The sequence below is a fragment of the Nycticebus coucang genome, chromosome 4 (genome assembly GCF_027406575.1).
Source record: "Nycticebus coucang isolate mNycCou1 chromosome 4, mNycCou1.pri, whole genome shotgun sequence".
In the NCBI taxonomy this organism is placed as follows: Eukaryota; Metazoa; Chordata; class Mammalia; order Primates; family Lorisidae; genus Nycticebus; species Nycticebus coucang.
This window is the reverse complement of record NC_069783.1, coordinates 110,362,422-110,381,560: the sequence shown is the minus strand read 5'-3', so window position 1 is coordinate 110,381,560 and position 19,139 is coordinate 110,362,422. Positions and strand designations below refer to the sequence as shown.

Sequence of the window (19,139 nt, the reverse complement as noted above, 5' to 3'; positions counted from 1 at the left end):
AATCCTTGATCCACTACCAGCTGCGGCAATCCACTGGTCTGCTTTCTCTCACCGTGTCCCTTCTTTTCTCCCCCTAGGCCCCCAAGTTGCCTTCTTGCCCTATCTCCACTTTCCCTCTCTCCTAATCCATCTGTCCATCCATCCATTCACCCTGGGAAAATTTCTGGACAGTATAGAAAAACTGCCTTCCAAACTGACATGGTCGTGAGAGACCAAAGACTGGCCTAGACAAATTCAGCTTGGTGAGTTAAGTGAGGTTATTAGAGGTTACTTACACAGGGCATTTTGCCTGGGCAGCAGAGGACTTTTCCAAAGAGTAAAAAAAATCCATGCTGCTTGCCTGGGGTGGACCTTACATTTAATTTAGCCAATGACATAGAGTCTTTTCTGGCTAAACACATTAAATGCCATATATCCAGCATATGACCCATCGTGTATTAACAATATAATTTTCCTTTGGTGGAGATTTTAGTAAGTAGTAAAATGAGCTAAAGGGAATTGTCAGACAGCAAGAGCAATTACGAGGAGTCTCAACTTGTTTACAAGGACATGCTTATGGGGGTCCTGGGGACCTTCCAGTGTTCCTTGGTATTTCTTTGTTTATCTGAAGCCATTAATTTTCTATTAACTCTCAGGTGTCAACATTTCCTGGTGGGGAATCTTTATCCCCTCCCTTGCTAGTCTTGGGGCTTGACCAAAAGAGCCTTCCGCCAAGGCTGTCACCACTCACTGCAGTCACCAAGGCACCAGCCAGTTCACAGTAACTATATGGGAAGGTTTATTCACATTCAAATAAAGCTATTAGTGTGGGCTTGGCTTTCAATAGTGCTAAGCTTTCCCTTGGGAGTGTTTCTCGCAGGAGCGCCATCAAAGTGGGTTTAGATTTCCTGTGAGCAGGTGTCATTTGCTTACTGGTCCTATGACAACCTGAAGTTGTGTTAAATTTTAATTTAGCTCAAGCTGGATGAGAAGATTTTTTTTTCCCCCAAACAATGAAGCAACACTTTGAAGGGGTTTCAGTTATAACTGAGGAGTGCTAATAGTTAGTCAGAGGAAGGAATTAGAGAAAACAGACATGATGGCTTTTCAGTGCTGGAGCTGGGATGTGTGAATAGATAGGAGCTGCCGGAATTGGGGGAAGTGAAGGCGCCAAGGGCACCTCAGAGCCGGGCGGATCCAGCCTGCGTGGGTTCTGCACGTGGCTCTCCAGCTGTCTTTCACATCGTCCCTGGGACTCTGCCTTTCTGTGTGTCTGAGCTTCAGCGTTCTGCCTTCTCTCTGCCTTCTCGGTCTGTCTAGCTCTCTTTAGACCCGTGAGTGCTGCCTTCTGCCTCTCTGCCTGTCAGTGTCTCCAGCTGTCTGTCTGACTCCCTCTGGCTCTCTGGGAGGATCCTCTGCTCCTCCCCTGGCTCGGAGACAGGGGCTTCCTCCCCACATGCGATGCCTGACAGACCCCTGCACTCTGGAGCAGCCCCCAGCAGCCCCCACAGATGGAGCCAGGGGCTCTGAGTACAGACAGAACAGTGTGGTCTCACTCTGCCTCTTCCTTATACTCTATGAAATGTGGAGACTGAGCCGTCGATGGCTTTTACTCAAGTTTCCCATTTTTCACTCACCAGGACCTGGTACAATTCTGCTCAGGTGCCAACGAAGTAAAAACATCACACTTTACCCCTGACCTTGGTTACCGTGGCAGCTGCATCCTTTCTCAGTGAGATCCCTGCTAGGTTCTCTGGGGTTAAGAGCTTGTGCTCCAGAGTAAATCCCAGCTCAGCAACTAACCCAGGGTGTGACCCCAGGCAAACCCCTTCAGAGTATTTCCCACTTCATTTCCCACTTCAGTTTCCCCTTTTATGAGATGAGTGTAATAACAGAACCTGCCAGGGGGCTGCTCTTTCTGTCCCAGCAGCCATCAGGGCTGCTCTGCTAGGATCTAGCATCTTGGCTTTTGTGGGCTTGTGCCATGACCCCTGCTCCACTGTGGGGGTCCTAGGCTGGTGTTTGCTCCCCCTCTCCCCCAGCAATGTCATGATTGTTTTACCAAAGCATCTTCCTATTCCCAGGAAGCTAATGGATTGGATATTGCCGCCTCACTTTACAAAAGATATTATTGGTGATTCAGGTCACCGGGGAAGTCGGTGGCAGCAGCTGGGTCTCTCCGCTTTTTGCTAGTGGCCAACCATGCCCTCCTAGCTCTTAGGTGCAGAGTTCTCAAGGACAAGGTGCAGGATCTGGTGTCCAGCTCTGGCGGATGAGGTGAAGTATCTGAGGAGGATGCCCTTGTTATTGTCCTACTTTGGAGTCATTGTGAAAAAATGTTAGCGTCCTACTGCCATGTCCCACCTACCTTCCCAAGGGACTCAGGATTCAAAGGGCTTGGACGTTTTTAGAGCTCTTTGGTCAAGACTCATCTGGTGGTGAGTGACAGACACCAGTCAGGGCTTGTGGCAACACCAAGGGAAATTCATTATGAGAACACATCCTGGAGTTCAAGGTCAGGGCAGGGGCAGCACATCAGGAATGAACTGGAGACCACACCAGAGCTCTGTAGTGGGCTTGATCAACCCCTCACCTCTGCCAGCCCCTTTGCTGGCAAAAATGGCCCCTAACTGCTTCTTAGTTTATACATGTATCCCTTCCTTTCCAGACAGACATCGGGCAGAGGTTGAATCTTGAAACCCACATTCTGAATTCTTCAAGGAAAGGGCTCATTGGTTTAGCAAATGATTTATTGCTCATATCTGGCCCAATCAATGGTGGCAGGCGTGGCAGGTCATTTTGTATTAAACAGTGACTTGGAGCCTTGTGGCCATTACCATGGGGGGAGAAGAGGGAGAAGTTCCCAGGGGATGCTCCTTACATCACTGTTAAATGACTTTACCTGCATCACCCACGATTGGAATCTATTATACAACGGAACAAAAGAAGCGTCATCCCCATACCCATGGAGTTTACAGTCTCATGGTTTTAATCGTTAGGTACCCACTTCCTGCAGAAGCTTCACGTGTACAGAGAACTGTAGGGACTCACCTGTTTGTATTGGGTTGTTTCAGCAGTGGAGATAAACTTGCCTGTAAGGCCTGCCAGACAAGCATCATTCCGGTTGGTGAGCCCTGATTGTGTCAGTTATGTGGCACTGACCACCTCATCACTCTTAGTTAGTGGGTAATGAACTCACCGTGGGTTACTGGTGAAGGCTAATGGAACCTCCTTGCAAATAGCCTTCATCTCTTCTGACTGTAGTTATCACCTGGCAGACATCAGGACAGCCCTTTGATGGAGCTACATTTTATTGGCACTCTCTCTGAGTACTATCCTGTTTGAAATAACTTTCTTTGTATTATTCAGGGACTCATGAAGAGCTGAATTGTGAAATCACTTACTGCTTTATGGCTAACAATTGATCAGAGTCTAAAAATAGCCACCCAGTTGGGGGAGCTGGGACGATTTCAGAATTATATAATACACAACAGTAGGACTGAAAATCATGATTTAAATTGGAGCCAATATCCCTGATTATCTCTGAGCCAAGTTCTCATCCACCTTGCACGGCAAAAATCAGAAGTTAAGGTATCTGAGAGCCAGATGTGGTCAGCATTAGATTCCTATGTAGAAGCTGATAGTTTTGTGCCAGGGACCAGAGGATGTAGGCTGCCAGGCCTCAGGACAGGGGAGGCTGGGGAGGAATCCAAAAGTGGTCATGACTTGGGCCTTTGCAGCTACTTAAAGGTTTCTGGTAAATATTAAGTTTCACATCTCTTTAGAGGCTTCCAAAATTAAAGTTTGTATAAATCTATCTTTTATCCTTAAAGCTTTCTTTTGAGGTCAGCAAGGAAATGGCACTGCTAGGTCCATTTTACAGGCAAGGAGCTGAGAAAAGTAGCAGGGCAGCCAGGATAGGGGCTTTTTGCTTTCTCCTGCCTCTGTTGCTTTGTACCAATTCCATTCTGGCCAAATTATGGAACCCTTTTAACTTCACTCCTCTCATTTGTAAAGTGGGGATAAAAGCAGTAATCCTTCCGTAGGAATGTTTGAGGATTAAATAAGAAATTAATGATGACAGCTAATATTGATCAAGTACTTACAATGTACCAGGCACTATTCTTGGGATGTAAATACAATATGTATTGTACTGTATATTGTTGTTATTATTTATTAATAATGCATCTATATCACTTGTCACAGTGTCTGAACCTTATCTAAGGGTTTAAGAAAAATTAGTTGTCATTAATAACGTTTGTTAGGTACTTACCACGTTCCTTATGTATTTATTCATTGATGCTTTTTTGTGGTTTGCTCTTTTGCTTCTTTTGTTTGTATCTATGAGTTTGAATAAATGCATTTCCTAAACACCTCCACCAAAATTCCCCAAATGTTAATATTCTCTCCCAACATAGGGATATTACTTTAATGAAATGTTTGAGAAAAGTTACATACAGGTTGATCCTTTCTCTGTAAATAGATTAGTGTGAATTTCCTTAAAACTCTTACATAAGTGTACTGAAATTTCTTTCCTTCCTTCCTTTCTCCCTCCCTCCCTCCTTCCTTCTCTTCCTTCCTTCCCTTTCTCTTCTTTTTTGAGACAGAGTCTTTGTCGCCCTAGGTAGAGTGCTGTGGTGTCATACCTCACAGCAACTTCAAACTCTCAGGCTCAGGAAATTCTCTTGTCTTAGCCTCCATTGTAGCTGAGACTACAGGCACCTGCCACAACACCCAACTGTATATATATATTTTTAGTAGTGATGGGGTCTTGCTCTTTCTCAGGCTGGTCTAGAACTCCTGAGCTCAAGCAGTACACCAGCCTCTGCCTCCCAGAGTGCTAGGATCGTGGGTGTGAGCCACCTCACCCAGGCAGTAGACTGAAATTTCAAAATCAGGAAATTAAGGCTGATACAAAGATTTGTCTTGTCCCCAGACTTTGTTAAAATTTTATCTGCTGTTCCACTAATGTCTATTTATCCTAAAAGGAAAATAGTTTCTTTCTCCTTGAGGCTCCAGTCCAGGATCACACATTACACATGCTGCGTCCTTTCCTCTGGAACAGGCTTGGTCTTTCAGACTGTGATATGCTTGAAATGGACAGACCAGTTATTTCGTGAAATGCCTCATAATTGGGATTTGTCTGACACTTCCTTAGTATTAGATTCATTTTATAACTTTTTTGTTGAAAACACCTTAGAAGTGATGTTGTGTCCTTTCTGGGACATGGAATGTCTATTTATCCCGCTACTAGAGATGTTTTCTTTGATCACATGGAAGAGGTGGGGGGAGGGTGCCAACATTTACATGACGGAAGCTTAATCCTTTGTGTAACATTATCAGGAATTGGGGCCTTTGGGGGCATGTTTAGGTCATACAGTATCTGCTCTCATAAATGCACTAATGCTGTGACAAAAGGGCTTGATAAAGAAGTGGTCCTTCCTTTTTGCCCTTCTGCCTTTTGCCATCCCTCTCGAAGATGCAGAAGCCTCACCAGATGCTGGTACCTTGTCTTAGACTTTGCTGCCTCCATAACTATGTGAAATAAGTTTCTTTATAAATGACCCAGTCTTTGGTAATGCAGTCTCTGTTGAAGCAGCACAAAATGAACTAATACAGGTGGTACATGCTAGATTTAGGTACTATGAAGTTACCGTTTTGTTTTTTTTCTCTTTGAAATTAATAATAATCCTTCATGCAGTTCTTCTACAGAGATACTTTGATGCTAGGTAAATGTCCTTTTTCTTATCATACTTTCAATCAGTAATAGAACTCACTAATGATTCTCACCTGAAATAATTACAGTGTTAAATGGTAGTTGCCAGATGGTGGCCTTCTAATATCAACACCCATTTTTTACATTTATTAGTTAGAATTCTACTCTGAGGATAAATCTTTCTTTCTCCCTTGTTTGTTTATAGCAGTATGGACTCAGAAGCTTATTTTATTCTATAGATTATAACTGACGCTGTGATTATTTACTGAGTCGCCGGAATTGTCCTAGACTGGCAGTGAGTTCCCCCTTCACTCTGTATCCTGTGTCCCTTTGACATTTGTTTGAGCACTTTGTCACCTGCTGCCTCTACAAGATGTTTTAGGCTCACGATCTTGGGCTTTATTTGCCTTGGCACTTAAATCGACCATTTCCCCAAGGAGCTGTTTTCTTTTATTGCCGAAAGGTTTTTAGAGCTAAAAATCTGGGTACTAGGTGAGCTGATTGCTAACGGGGTGTCATTGAATTTAAACCTTCTCAGTGAGCAGAACTAGGGGAAAACCATATATACACACACGTACCCCCCACGTTATGCTCACACACCTCCACCCCGTGAGTTCATGATTGACAGAGTTCCCTCTCTTTCTCCTTTCCATTTTAAAACTAACTTTCTAGCAGTGAGATCCTGGCTGTCATTATCCTGCACATATTGTTTGTGCAATTCTAGAATACTAACACAATTTTGGAATTGCTAACCCATACTGCTGTGGAAAACAAACCTAACTAGAATTCAATATGTGTTTACAGTTATTTTTATCTTTAGTCTGAGAGTACATAGTCAAAAAAGCATGCCAAAACTTACTAGCAACTCTTAAATTTGAATAGCTCAAAACAACCAGGGTTTATTCTTCTTGCTCATGCCGCCTGTCCAGCACACAACAGCCGGGGCTTTGCTATGTTTTTGTCCTCACCGTGGGACCCTGGTCAACAGAGCAGCCTCCATCACCACTGCAGGTGAAGGGAGAGTGTGGTCTTAGAGCTATGGATCCATAGAACAGCATTCCACTCATCAGCAAAGTCAAGTCACATGGCCACACCTAAACTCACGGGGCCGTGAAATCCAGACAGTGCACTCAAAAAGTCATCTGCTGGGCAAGTTTTATTTTTCAAACACAGTCCTTACAAACTGGTTGAAAAAATTCCTATTTTATACCTAACAGAATTCTGTTTTTGCTGGGTGCTCTGTTTTATAGACATCTGTCAAGTTTTGTTTCTTTTCAGTGTTGTTAAAGTCTTCCATTTCCTTGTTGAACTTCTGCATAGCTGCTCTATCAATTACTGAAAGTGAAATATTGAAAGCTCCAACTCTTGCTGAATTTTCTGTTTCTCCCTTCAATTCTGCTTTTGTTTCATGTATCTGTTTCTGGGCTCTGTTTTTAAGTGCTTTTTTTTTTCTTTTTAATACTTCCTTGTGGATTGACTCTTTTATTTTATAAAATATTCTTTGTCTCCATTTTTGTCATAAAATTGCATTTTTTTGTACAAAATGTGTGTCCATCAACACAGATCAATAATTAATCCTTTACACAGTTCTCCTTTAAATAAGAGAAGAAAAGCAGTGTTCCAAACAGAAATCCATTTGTATCATCTTTCGTTCATCTATGTAGTTACATTTACTAGTGTTCTTTATTCATTTGTAATTGAATTACTGTCTGGAGTCCTTTCATTTGAGCATGACAAACTTCTTTTAGTATTTATTTAGGACATATCTGCTAGTGAAGAACTCTCACATTTTGTGTCTCTGCGTATGTGGTAATTTCTTCTTCATTTTATTTTGAAGGATCGTTTTCTTGGACATAACATTCTTGGTTGACAGTCCTTCCCCTTTAGGAATTTTTTTTTTTTTTTTATTAAATCATAGCTGTGTACATTGATATAATCATGGGGCATCATTCACTAGCTTCACAGACCGTTTACCAAGTTTCACATATACCCTTGTAAGATGCACTGCTGGTGTAATACCACCAATCCCTTCAGCACTTTGAATATGCCATCCCGATACCTTTTGGCCTCCATAGTTTTTGATAATAAATCAGCTTTTAGTCTTATCAACAATGACTTGTATATAATGAGATCTTTATCTCTTTCTGCCTTCAATATTCTCTCTTTGTTTTTGGTATTAAACAGTTTAAATTATGATATGTCTAGGTGTGGCTCTCTTTCAGTTTATCCTACTTAGAACTTTTTAAACTCTTGGATGTATAGAGAAGTGTTTTAAATCAAATCTAGGACTAATTCATTATTCCGTGGAACTCCTCAGATGTTCTTTCTTCCCTTTTCTCTGTCTCCTTTTTTTCTTACATTTAAATTATGCTTATGCTGGTGTGCTTGATAGCATCACAAAAGTCTGAGCTCTATTTTCTTTTGTTCATTCTATTTTCTAATCCCATCTATTTTTTTTTTTTTTATTATATCATAGCTGTGTACATTAATGTGATCATGGGGCACCATACACTAGTTTCATAGACCGTTTGACACATTTTCATCATACTGGTTAACATAGCCTTCCTGGCATTTTCTTAGTTATTGTGTTAAGACATTTACATTCCACATTTACTAAGTTTCACATATATCCTTGTAAGATGCACCGCTGGTGTAATCCCACCAATCCCCTTCCCTCTACCCACCTCCCCCCTCCCTCCCCTCCCTTTCCCCCTTCCCCCTATTCTTAGGTTGTAACTGGGTTATAGCTTACATGTGAAAGCCATAAATTAGTTTCATAGTAGGGCTGAGTACATTGGATACTTTTTCTTCCATTCTTGAGATACTTTACTAAGAAGAATATGCTCCAGCTCCATTCATATAAACATGAAAGAGGTAAAGTCTCCATCTTTCTTGAAGGCTGCATGATATTCCATGGTGTACATATACCACAATTTATTAATCTGTTCGTGGATCGATGGGCTCTTGGGCTTTTTCCATGACTTAGCAATTATGAATAGGGCTGCAATAAACATTCTGGTACAAATATCTTTGCTATGATGTGATTTTTGGTCTTCTGGGTATATGCCCAGTAGAGGAATTATAGGATTGAATGGCAGATCTACTTTTAGATCTCTATTATCCTATCTATTATCTTTTTTTATTTATCTTATCTGTATGTTCAGTGATTATTTTTCTGACTTCTCAAATCTGCTGTTGAGCCCCATGAGTGAATTTTCTACTTCAGCTATAGTCCTTTACAACTTCAGAATTTCTATTTGGTTCTTTTTGCATACTTTAGTCCTATTGATATTCTCTCTGTAGTAAGACAGCTTTCTCATACTTTCCTTTAGTTCTTTAGACATGATTTCCTTTAGTTATTTGAATATTTTCAAAATAGCTGATTTAAAAATTATTGTTATGTTTGTCTAGTAAGTCCATCAGGGAAAGTTTCCATTGATTACTTTTTGTCCTGTTTATGGACTGGGTTTTCTTTTTTTTTTTTTCATGTGGACGTTTAAAATAATATAATGTTATAATTCTGGGAATCAAACCCTTCCTCCCTCCCCTGATTGTTTCAGTTGCTTTTTATTGTAGTAAATGGTGGTGGTTTAGTGACTTTTGCAAACTATTTCTCTGAAATCTGTATTCTTTATTGTGTATGGCCACCGATATCTCTGCTTGGTTAGCCTGGTGGTCAGCCAATGATTAGAGATTTCCTTCAACACCTGGAAGCTGCCTTAGTTTTTACTTCCTGCTTTCATAAAGCCTGGATGTCAACCAGAGAGCTGAGGGCCCTGTCTAGTTTTTCCTGAGTGTGAGCACATGTCTGGGTATGCACACAGCCCTGACTATGATCATGGTCTTATAGATTCCCACAGAGATGTCAGAGCCTTTCAAAACCCCTATGGACATCACATTTTCCATCCTTTTCATTTAAGCTTTTTGATTAATCTGTTATCCACTGCCTCAGTCAGCAAGGAGCGTGAACATTTGCCTGCAATTGTTTTCAACAAACATCTCTGGGGAAAGGGCCTTTTATACCGGGAGAAATCAGAGTGAAGCCAAACACTAACACTTGTATAAGTGGGGCTTTCCAAGGAATGACCAGATAAGTCAAGCAATTGACAGTTATTTAGGAATGATATTTGAAAGCTCTTCTGTCCTGATATGCTCTCTCCAGTAGCTGGTTTTTATTGTGAATGTGGGCTGTTATTTTTCAAAGCTACTGTAGAGCTAGGAAGTGTGGGATTTGAGTAGGTCAAGTTAAATGCCACAAAGTTCTCTGTTTTTAACAAGAATAGTTCATTTCTCTTGAGTAAATCCTTTCTTGGCTGCTTACGAGCCTTTGTTTTATTTCTAGAGTTCTGAAAAAAGTTGGTTTTGCCATTGCTTGCCAGTTTTCTCATTGCTTTTATGAAGAAGAGAATTTTCTGATGTCTTTATTCTGCTGTTTTCACTGACATCACTCTATCATACAATATTAATGGAAACACATCTCTATAAATATGCTTTCAAGGCATAAAACCTAGAGCTCACAAAAGTAGGAATAGAATGAAAGACTTGTCTTTTGATAGGTGGGGAATTTTTAGCAGTCTCTGGCACAAGGAGAACATTTCTTATGGTAAATTGATTTCTTGTTGTCCCAGAGGCAGGTAGGAATTGCCTTTGGGACCCTGAAGAACTATTGGTGGACACTGTGAAAAAAGGAACAAAAATCTCAGCCACCCATGAAAAGACTGAAAGAGAAAACATGGTTGTAGACTTATGTGTAATAAAATCATAAAGCTTGGATCAGTTTATGATTTGATGTTACAAAAATTAAAGTCACTTCCCTTGAAACTCAGTTTGAGAAATAAATTGTGGTGTCATCTTTGGAGACAGTGTTTTCCCACGCTTTTTAATCTCACAGCACATTTGAACCTATAGTTAAACTTTTGTACCCCATTTAAATTATGTTGATAAAAAAGTAAAAAAAGAATATACTTACTGTGCTTTGAATTTCTTTCAAAAATAATTTAATTAGTGATCTTTAAAAATTTTTGCGGCACATCCAAGATCCTGTCACAACACACCAGAATGCTGCAGAACTGTGATCGAAAATCACTGTTCTACCAGATAGAGATTGATGTCTAGTCTTTTTCTCTTTCCCTAGTGCCTAGCCTGCCACCTTTCACCTGTCCTTGGGTGTGAAGACTTTCAGTTGCAATTGACAAAAACCCCAGTTCAAGCTCATGTTAGTAAAACAGTTTATTATGTGTATCTAAATTTTCAAAGATCACAGACTTCAGGTGTAGCTGAATTCAGGAACTTAGAAATCTTTTCCAGGAATATGTCTTTCTTCTATTCTTTTCTCTGATTTTCTTGCTTTGGGCTTCACTTAAATCATTTTGTGGACAAAGGTTGGGATACTTGGCTTTGGGGCATGTGCTTTTCTGTGCATTGATTGGTGTCCTGAGGTTTCACCCAAGCCACATTATCACTGATAGCAGGACTGGGGTGATAGTGAAGGTAAAGACCAAACATTGTTGCTAAAAAGAGGAGGGAGGGATAGATGCTGAGCAGGCAAAATTAATGCCTGCCTGTGATACACAGAAAATACTCACAGATTTTTTCAATTGCATGATTGAATTGAATTTAGCAATTTGTTCTGTGCCTATGATATAATCTGTTCTTTTTATGCATGATGAACGCCCACTTTCACACCATTATGTCACCTTGCTGAGTTCTCTTCTCAACTTCCATCGTGCCTCCTGTCCTCACGGTATACTTTTAATGTAAATAAATGCAAAAAATGCATATAATCAGTCTCCCTGGTAAAACTGGAATACTCAGGGACATTGACTTTGGTTACATTTATTTTGGATTAATTTCTTCAAGATTCCATCCAGAGGAGCAAGCAAAACAAACAAACTTCATTTTTCACATTTCTTAGATTGGGTTGTTATTGTTTTCAAGTATTTATCAACAGAGTTGGTGTTTTCTGTTGACAAGTGGCTAATATTGGCAAGTTTATATCAATGAAAAAAGCTCATCTATACAATGGGGATAATATTAATAACTGTCTTGGGAGGGTTATTGAGAAAACTGCATGAGTAAATAATTACATATAAAGCACTTAGACACTGCCTGTTTCCCATGATAGCTAGGTTTTTGCTATTCATGATAATATTATTATTGTTAAGAATTGACCCCATCTCTTACCCTATCATGTCTTCCCAATCAGGTTTTGGGTAGAGAGTGAGGGATTGATTTGAAAATTAATTGTGAAACCCATTTAGTGCAAGAGCTAAAGCTAGTAACATTTAAATGTAAATGCAGTCCTGAAATAATTATCAGATTGATATGTTCTGGGAGTCACTGACATACTTAACCATTCATTCTAGCGGAGCCAACTGTGGAGAATCTGGTGAACTCTCACTGCTGAGCTCTGTTGTCCAGTTGTCTCCCAGCTTCTCTGATTGACTCATTTTTAGGCAAGTGCGAAGTAGCGTCTCCATCAGAGTCCTTTTCTGAATTTACCCAGTGGTTCTTTAATTCATTGAAGGAACAAATATTGCAGACACTGACTGTGTGACAGCTGTATTTATTGAGTGACTTACTCATTATGTTCCAGTTCTGTTCTAAGGTTTGCACATAGATTAACTGATTAATTGTTCATAAGATCACCATATAGTAGGTACTTTTATTATCTGTATTTCCCAGATCAGGGAACCCAGGCACAGGGGAATTAATTCATGGCAGATGCTGCTGACAGTCTGTCCGCAGGCTCATCCGTGGTGAGGGACAGAGAGGAGGGAGAGAGAGAAAGGGAGTAGACAAAGCTCAGATCACTCCATTCTAGCGAGTTTGGAATTTAGGAAGAGCAGGACACTTTGAAAGAGTTTCAATCTAGGAGAGAATAAATGGAATTATGCTACGGGTGGCGCCTGTGGCTCAAGGAGTAGGGCGCCGGTCTCATATGCTGGAGGTGGCGGGTTCAAACCCAGCTCTGGCCAAAAAAAAAAAAAAAAAAAAAATGGAATTATGCTGAAACAAAACAGATGGTCTTCGTTGTGAAGCCAGTGTGCTGGGTGCTGTAGTTGTCCATGGGAGAGCCGATGGCTTGGGTGGGGGAGCTGGTAGTGAGGATGGCAAGCAGTTGGCCGATTGAGATAAATTGCAAGCCTATACTACATATATAGAAGCACCTGTAGAACCCTGTGTGTGGGGATCATCAGAGGAAGAGAGAAACTAATGTGTGTCAATGTTTAAAAATAACTGGGTTTGAGGGGCACTCTCTGGGAACACCGAGAAGTGAGGTTATTAGTGGTCAGCTCAGGTGCACAGAGGTTCATAATGTTCCACTGGTTCTCTGCTGTTCCTGGTGCTGTTGTCTCTCCTCATTTGAGAGATTAGGAAATGAACCCTAGGCTCACTACGCTAATAAGCCCAGAGAAATAGGCAGTCGCTTCCCAAATGAACCTTCAGCCAAGATTTGGAAAATACTGAAAGGGACTCTTGTGCTCTGTAGGAGACAGATGGGGTGGGAGTGGGGTGTGAGCTGGAGGTGGGGGCTGGGACGCCCCTGCCCCTGGGGACTGAGGAGAGAAGTCCCCTGTCAGACCTGACTGTGTCAGTCTGGGGCGGGAGGCTGTCTGGCAGTGTGGAATCTTCCATGTGTGTGGGCTGCATGGCCTCATCCACTCAGCTGCTGAACCTGCAGGAGGAGAATCCGGGTAGTTTGGCCAATAACCTCCCTGTCTCTCACTCAGATAATGTGTGTGGTTTCTGACTCAGCCTCTTCTCTCCTGTTTAGGACACAGAGGTTTTGAACACCGCCATTCTCACAGGAAAGCCCGTCTCGGTTCCGGTCAAGGTTGTGGCGGTTCAGGAGGACGGTTCTGTGGTCGATGTGTCGGAGTCTGTGGAATGCAAGTCAGCTGATGAAGATGTCGTTAAGGTACAGGGGCCTCATCTCCGGATTTCCTAAGTGTTCAGTCCTTCGTGTCATCCCTCTATGTCCCAGGTCTGTTCTCACTGAGCATCCCAGACTCCAGTGGGCTGGAGGCCAGAATGACCTCACCAGGAGGGGGAGTAGCCCACAGGAGGCCTGCCTGGGCCTGGGATGGGGGGGGGAGGGATTGTGGCAGGAGATGCTGCTCCCTCACCCTGGAAGGGGAAATCCCTGGCCCTTAATCTCCAGCAGAAATACTTCATTCTCCCTCTCCCCTCTTCCTTTTTCCACTCTCTCTCTCTCCATAGGTCAATGTTTTCCTAACTAGCAATCCACATGCTTCCTTCCCAATTTTTGCCTAATCTCTGAGCCTATGATATTATTATTATTTACTCAGTATATTTTCTTTAAATGCCTTGCTTCTTTGGAGCAACAAGTTAGCTCAGTTGGTTAGAGTGTGATAATGTTTAATGATAAATGCCTTACTTTTTCATCCTTAAAAACGAATTTAGCCTCATTACAAGATAAGAAAATCCACAATCTGAATGTACTATTTTGTTACTGTACATTAAAATACATGACTGATCTATTAAGAAAAAGTTCATCCATATGCTACCTTACTGAATTTGGATAGAACCACTAGGACACAGCTCACAGTTTAGGAGATGTGGTCATGGGACATGTATCTAGATTCTTTGTTCTAATTAGCTATGCAGGTATTTCTGACTCCAAATTCTGCCAGAAACCTGCCTAGAGTTCTTTTCATGCTCTTTGCAGGTGTCTGTTTGAACCACCAAATTTAGTATTCCTGCCTTTTTTTTTTTTTCTTAGCATATTGGTTGCTGTTTGCTTTTGCAACATAGAGCTCAGAGAGAAAGGACTTCAACCTTTGAAATGATTGATCCCTCCTCCTTTATATTGCTAAGAGAGCCCCCAGGTCTAATCTATCCAGATATTTTAGAAAAATACAATAACGCTGAGTCTCTCCTTCTTCCCATTCTGCTGGCTCCTGCCTGACGAAAACTGGGTCTCAGTCTGGAGAACTTTGTGGTATACAGGAAGCCTTTAGCAGTTTTCCTTGGTAGAAAAGGCCTGGGAGGGGGCAATTTCTTCTTTTTGTGAACTATAGGAGACCCTGTCTCGAGCCAGAGACAGTTTGATAAAGAAAGAATCATGTATTTGTGAGGTTTAATTAAAAAAGAAATGAATGCCTAGGAAACAAGTGTGGCATAACTTGTTTCCTGGGCTTGGAATGTTAATTTTTCCTAGTGAGGGAAGATGAGCTAGCTTAAAGCCTACACACAGCCCTGCCCTGGTGTTTCTTGTATTCTGGGTCTCCTGCGACCCCTTGACCTCCAGAGAGAAAGAAACACTTGTAACCTGTTAATGGGGCTGCAAATTAGTACAACCTCTATGGAAAACAGTATGGAGATGTTTCAAAGAACTAAGTAGACCTATCATTTGATCCAGCAATCTCCACTACTGGGTATCTATCTCAAGGAAAATAAGCCATTTTATTACCAAAAACACCTGTGCTTGAATATTTGCCACAGCATAATTCACAGTTGCAAAGATGGGGAATCAAACCAAGTGCCCATCAATTCATGAGTGGTTAATAAAATGTGGTACATGTATACCATGGAGTTACTCAGCCATGAAGAGGGATGAATTAATACCTTTTGCAACAATTTGGATGGAGCTGGAGACCATTCTCCTAAGTGAAGTATCTCTAGAATAGAAAAACAAAAACCACATGTACTCATTCAAGTGGAACTAACCAATGAGCACACATGTGTACAGAGGGACGTAAGACTGAGTGGAACACAAGCAGGGGAGAAATCGGGGCAAAAACCTACCTGGTTGGTACAGTTGACACTCTCGAGGTGATGTTCACATTTATAGCCACGACTCAAACATTACAAAAGTGATCTTTGTAACCAAAAATATTTGCACCCGCTTAATATTTTTGAAATTAAAAAAAGAAATTTGTTGCCCTCATGTAGAAATTCAATAGAAAGCTGGTTTTCCAGTGTCTATGTCTCACAAGAAACCACAGTCAGGTGGCCCTGGACCCATGTCACTTCCTGGGAACCTCACCTGGATTTGGATAGAGGCTGCACAGGGCCTCTGCCTTCCAGCTCACTGCCATCTCTGCCATCCCTCTTGTCTCCCACACAGAGGCCAAAGGACATTTGCCATTTCTTGTCACACTTGTGCTGCTGTTTTTTGATACTAGATTTCAGAGGAAAGTGCGATATTTCTTGCACTCTGATCTCTAAAACATAAAAAAGCAACAAATGATAGACTTCACTCTGTCACTCTGATGGAGAATCCTGTACCTTCCTAGGTCGTAAGAGGAACACTGGAAAATTGGATTGTGTTTTGCCAAAAAGTGTCCTGGGGCTGAGGGGTCTTGAAATCAAATGACAGGAGAAGTGTTTGAAGGTAGTGTGGGTGTTAAGCTTGGGGATGAGAAGAAAAGGCGTAGAGGTGGGGTGAAGAGGAGGACAAGACAGGTCTTTGTAAGGCTTTCGAGAGCCATCGTGCAGAAGATGGAGCAGGCTTGTGCTTTTTATATCCCAAGGGCAGAAATTAAAAGGGCCCTACTTTAAGTGCAATAGAAAGAAAAAGACTACAGAGGTGGTCTTGGGTTTTGGGGGTGAGTTTTCAGAGAGATGATGTTAGTTCAAATCCCCCCTCCACCTTCCTCACTCTTTGACCTTGGGCAATTTACTGACATCTCTGAGTCAGTTTCCTTATCTGTAGAATGAGGATGATGATGAGGCATGGAAAGGCACCTTCTCTAGAAATTTGTTCTAAACTCATTGTATAAGACAGAGTTAACCACAACAAAAATAATCCTTGAAAATCCTTTAGAGAACCCCTGGATTTCTGTAAGTTCAAAAGAATTTCTAAAAAATGTTTTCTTTGCATTTGAGCAGTGAACAAATTTTCTAGAGCAATAAAAGGCAAGGTTAACTTTTAAAGAGAATGTTGAGAGAAATCTAGATAAGTTAGATTAGGGGGGATTTAGAGATAATTTCCTTTGCGTTCTCTTTTATTTCTCTCTCTCTCTCTTTGTCTGCCAGAAGACACCTTGTCAGATGGCAATCTACAGTTATTCTGAGCACCTGTAATTGAATTGTTGTTTGTTCCATCTGTGTGTGATAAAACCTCAGTGTGGAGTTTCAAGGATGATTAAATAAGAGTGTATATCTAAAGGAAGTCACATAGTGATTGATATGTAATGTATCAATAAATATTACATCTCTATACCTGCTTATTTATAGCCACATAAATATTCATTTTCATATCTATAAATTTTAACCTCTATTTGACTGTAAGGTCCACAGCATCTGTGACTAGCTATTTTGTTCCCAGTCCTAAGCACAGATTCTGGAGCACAGTAAGTATTGGTTTAATATATAAATGAATGAACATGAGAGCATCCCAGAGATGGAACAAGATGCTCCCCAGGAGTGGCTGTTTGATCTGTTGTATCAGTGAATTTTCTGTTACTATACATCTTCAAGGAAAGGTGGAAGGTCTTCTGCAGTCAGCGGAACTTCGTATTGGGTAGAGACTTGGGCCTGATCTTATGATCCAAATCTTATATCCTCATGGGGATGTTTGTTTCCACAAATACTCCTTAGTCATCTACTTATGGAAGGCAATGTATAAAGAGCTTTGAGAGCTGCAAAGTGGAATTCATATGCATTCTGTCTTTGGGAGCTTACTACAGCTAATGAATATGAATAGGTAGCATTTATTGAACATTTATGAAGTGCCAGGTACTAATATAATAAGAACATTGCAAGTATTGATCCACTCATCTTCATGACAAGCCTTTCAGGCAGGCAGTGCTACTATTTGAAGCATCTTGTGGAAGGGTCAAGTGAGTCACTCAAACTCTAGCAGATGTAGTGGTCAGAATTCGTGCCCAGGGAGGCTGGATGCAGACTACGATACCAGCCTTTGTGCATCTGCAATGTCACTGTCTAATGTTGTGTAGGGAATCGTCTTTGGAGGCAGGGTGGGGGAGGGTGGTGCACTGGTGCCCACAGCACAATATCATTCCTATGGCATTCCCATCAGGGAATCAATTGATAACGAGCTATTTCTGAAATTTCCAAAGCTGTCTGCTTTTATCCACGTCACCTGGAAGGCATGAGAAGACTCTCATGGTTGCTATAGCAAATTACCATAAACTTAGTGGCTTAAGACAATACATACTGATCTTATGCTTCGGGAGGTCAGAAGTCTGAACAGGTCAGCAGGGCTGTGCTCCTTCTGGGGCTCTAGGGCAGGATCTGTTTCTTTGCCTTTTCCAGCTTCTAGACAGCATGTGTGTTTCTTGGCTGTGGGCCCTTCCTCCGTGTTCAGTGCCAGGAGCATAGCACCTTCAGATCTCAATCCCTCTCTGTCTCTTCCTGTTCCACTCCCCTTCTCCTGATTCCTTCAGTCTCCTGTGACTCTGAGCCTCCTGCGTCCCTCTATAAAGAGCCTTATGATTACCTTGGGGCCACCTAGGCAAGCCATCTCAGGATGCATAACTTAATTACATCTGTGATGTCCCTTTGCCACATGAATTAGTTTCCTGGGGTTACTGTGATAAATTAACACACATTTGATAGCTTAAAGCAATAAAAAATTGCTCCTTCACAGTTCTGGAGACCAGGAGTATGAAACCGAGGTGTCAGCCAGGCCCACGCCCTGCAGCGGTTTCTTCCTTATCTCTTCCTGCTTTTGGTGGCTCCCGGGTCCCTTGGCTTATGGCAGTGCAGCTTTATTCTTTGCCTCCATCATTGCATGGTCTTAATCCTCTGTCTCCAGATGATAAGGATACTTGTCACTGGATTTAGGAGGCATCCTAATTTAGGATGATCTCTTCTTGAGAGCCTTAAAATTACATTTGCGAAGATGCTTTTTCTAAGAAAGATCACATTCACAGTTGGTAGAGGTTAGGACTTGGACATATTTTTTTAGCCCCCAATTCAACCCCCTGTACCGTGTAAGCTAAGATATTCACAGTTCTAGGGATTAGCACATGGGCATCTTTGGGGGAGGTGTCTTTATGCGACCTAGCACAATGTGCTTTCTTTTCTTTGCTAAATCTCTTTACTTTCTTTGGAGGAAGAAAGAAAGTAAAATTTCCATATCATAATTATGATTTAATCTTTGAGTGTCTAGCTTTTTGACAAAATGATGGCTTCATGTTTTTATGCATTTGCATTGTTTATCGATGAAATGTGGTTTTCAGAGCCCCAGATGCCAGTCCTGCGTCATCAGCAGGGGATGAACTCTTTCATTCTTGCAGCGAAATAAATATAAACTCCTGTAGATCTTGAAGATGGTGCTTTCCAACTTATGGCTGCAATAATTAAGTTTCCAGCCCTCTGACATCAGCTGGACCTGCCATCATGAGATGTTAAAGGGATAATAAAAAGGCATTAACATTTTAAACTCTTCCCTGTCCAGGGGAAAGATCTTGTTTCTGAACTTGGTCTGTGAGGCATAAAACAAAGCAGG

The 19,139-nt window shown here is 41.5% G+C and overlaps 1 protein-coding gene across 1 annotated transcript in view; it reads left to right on the top strand.

Moving 5' to 3' along the window:
• Window positions 1-19,139, top strand: part of LOC128584555 (transmembrane protein 132B) — a 432,556-nt gene that overhangs the window by 371,827 nt on the left and 41,590 nt on the right. Inside the window, exon 5 of the mRNA XM_053589531.1 lies at window positions 13,473-13,616. Within this exon, the coding sequence (XP_053445506.1) occupies window positions 13,473-13,616 (144 nt within the window). The remainder of the gene's footprint in view (window positions 1-13,472; window positions 13,617-19,139) is intronic.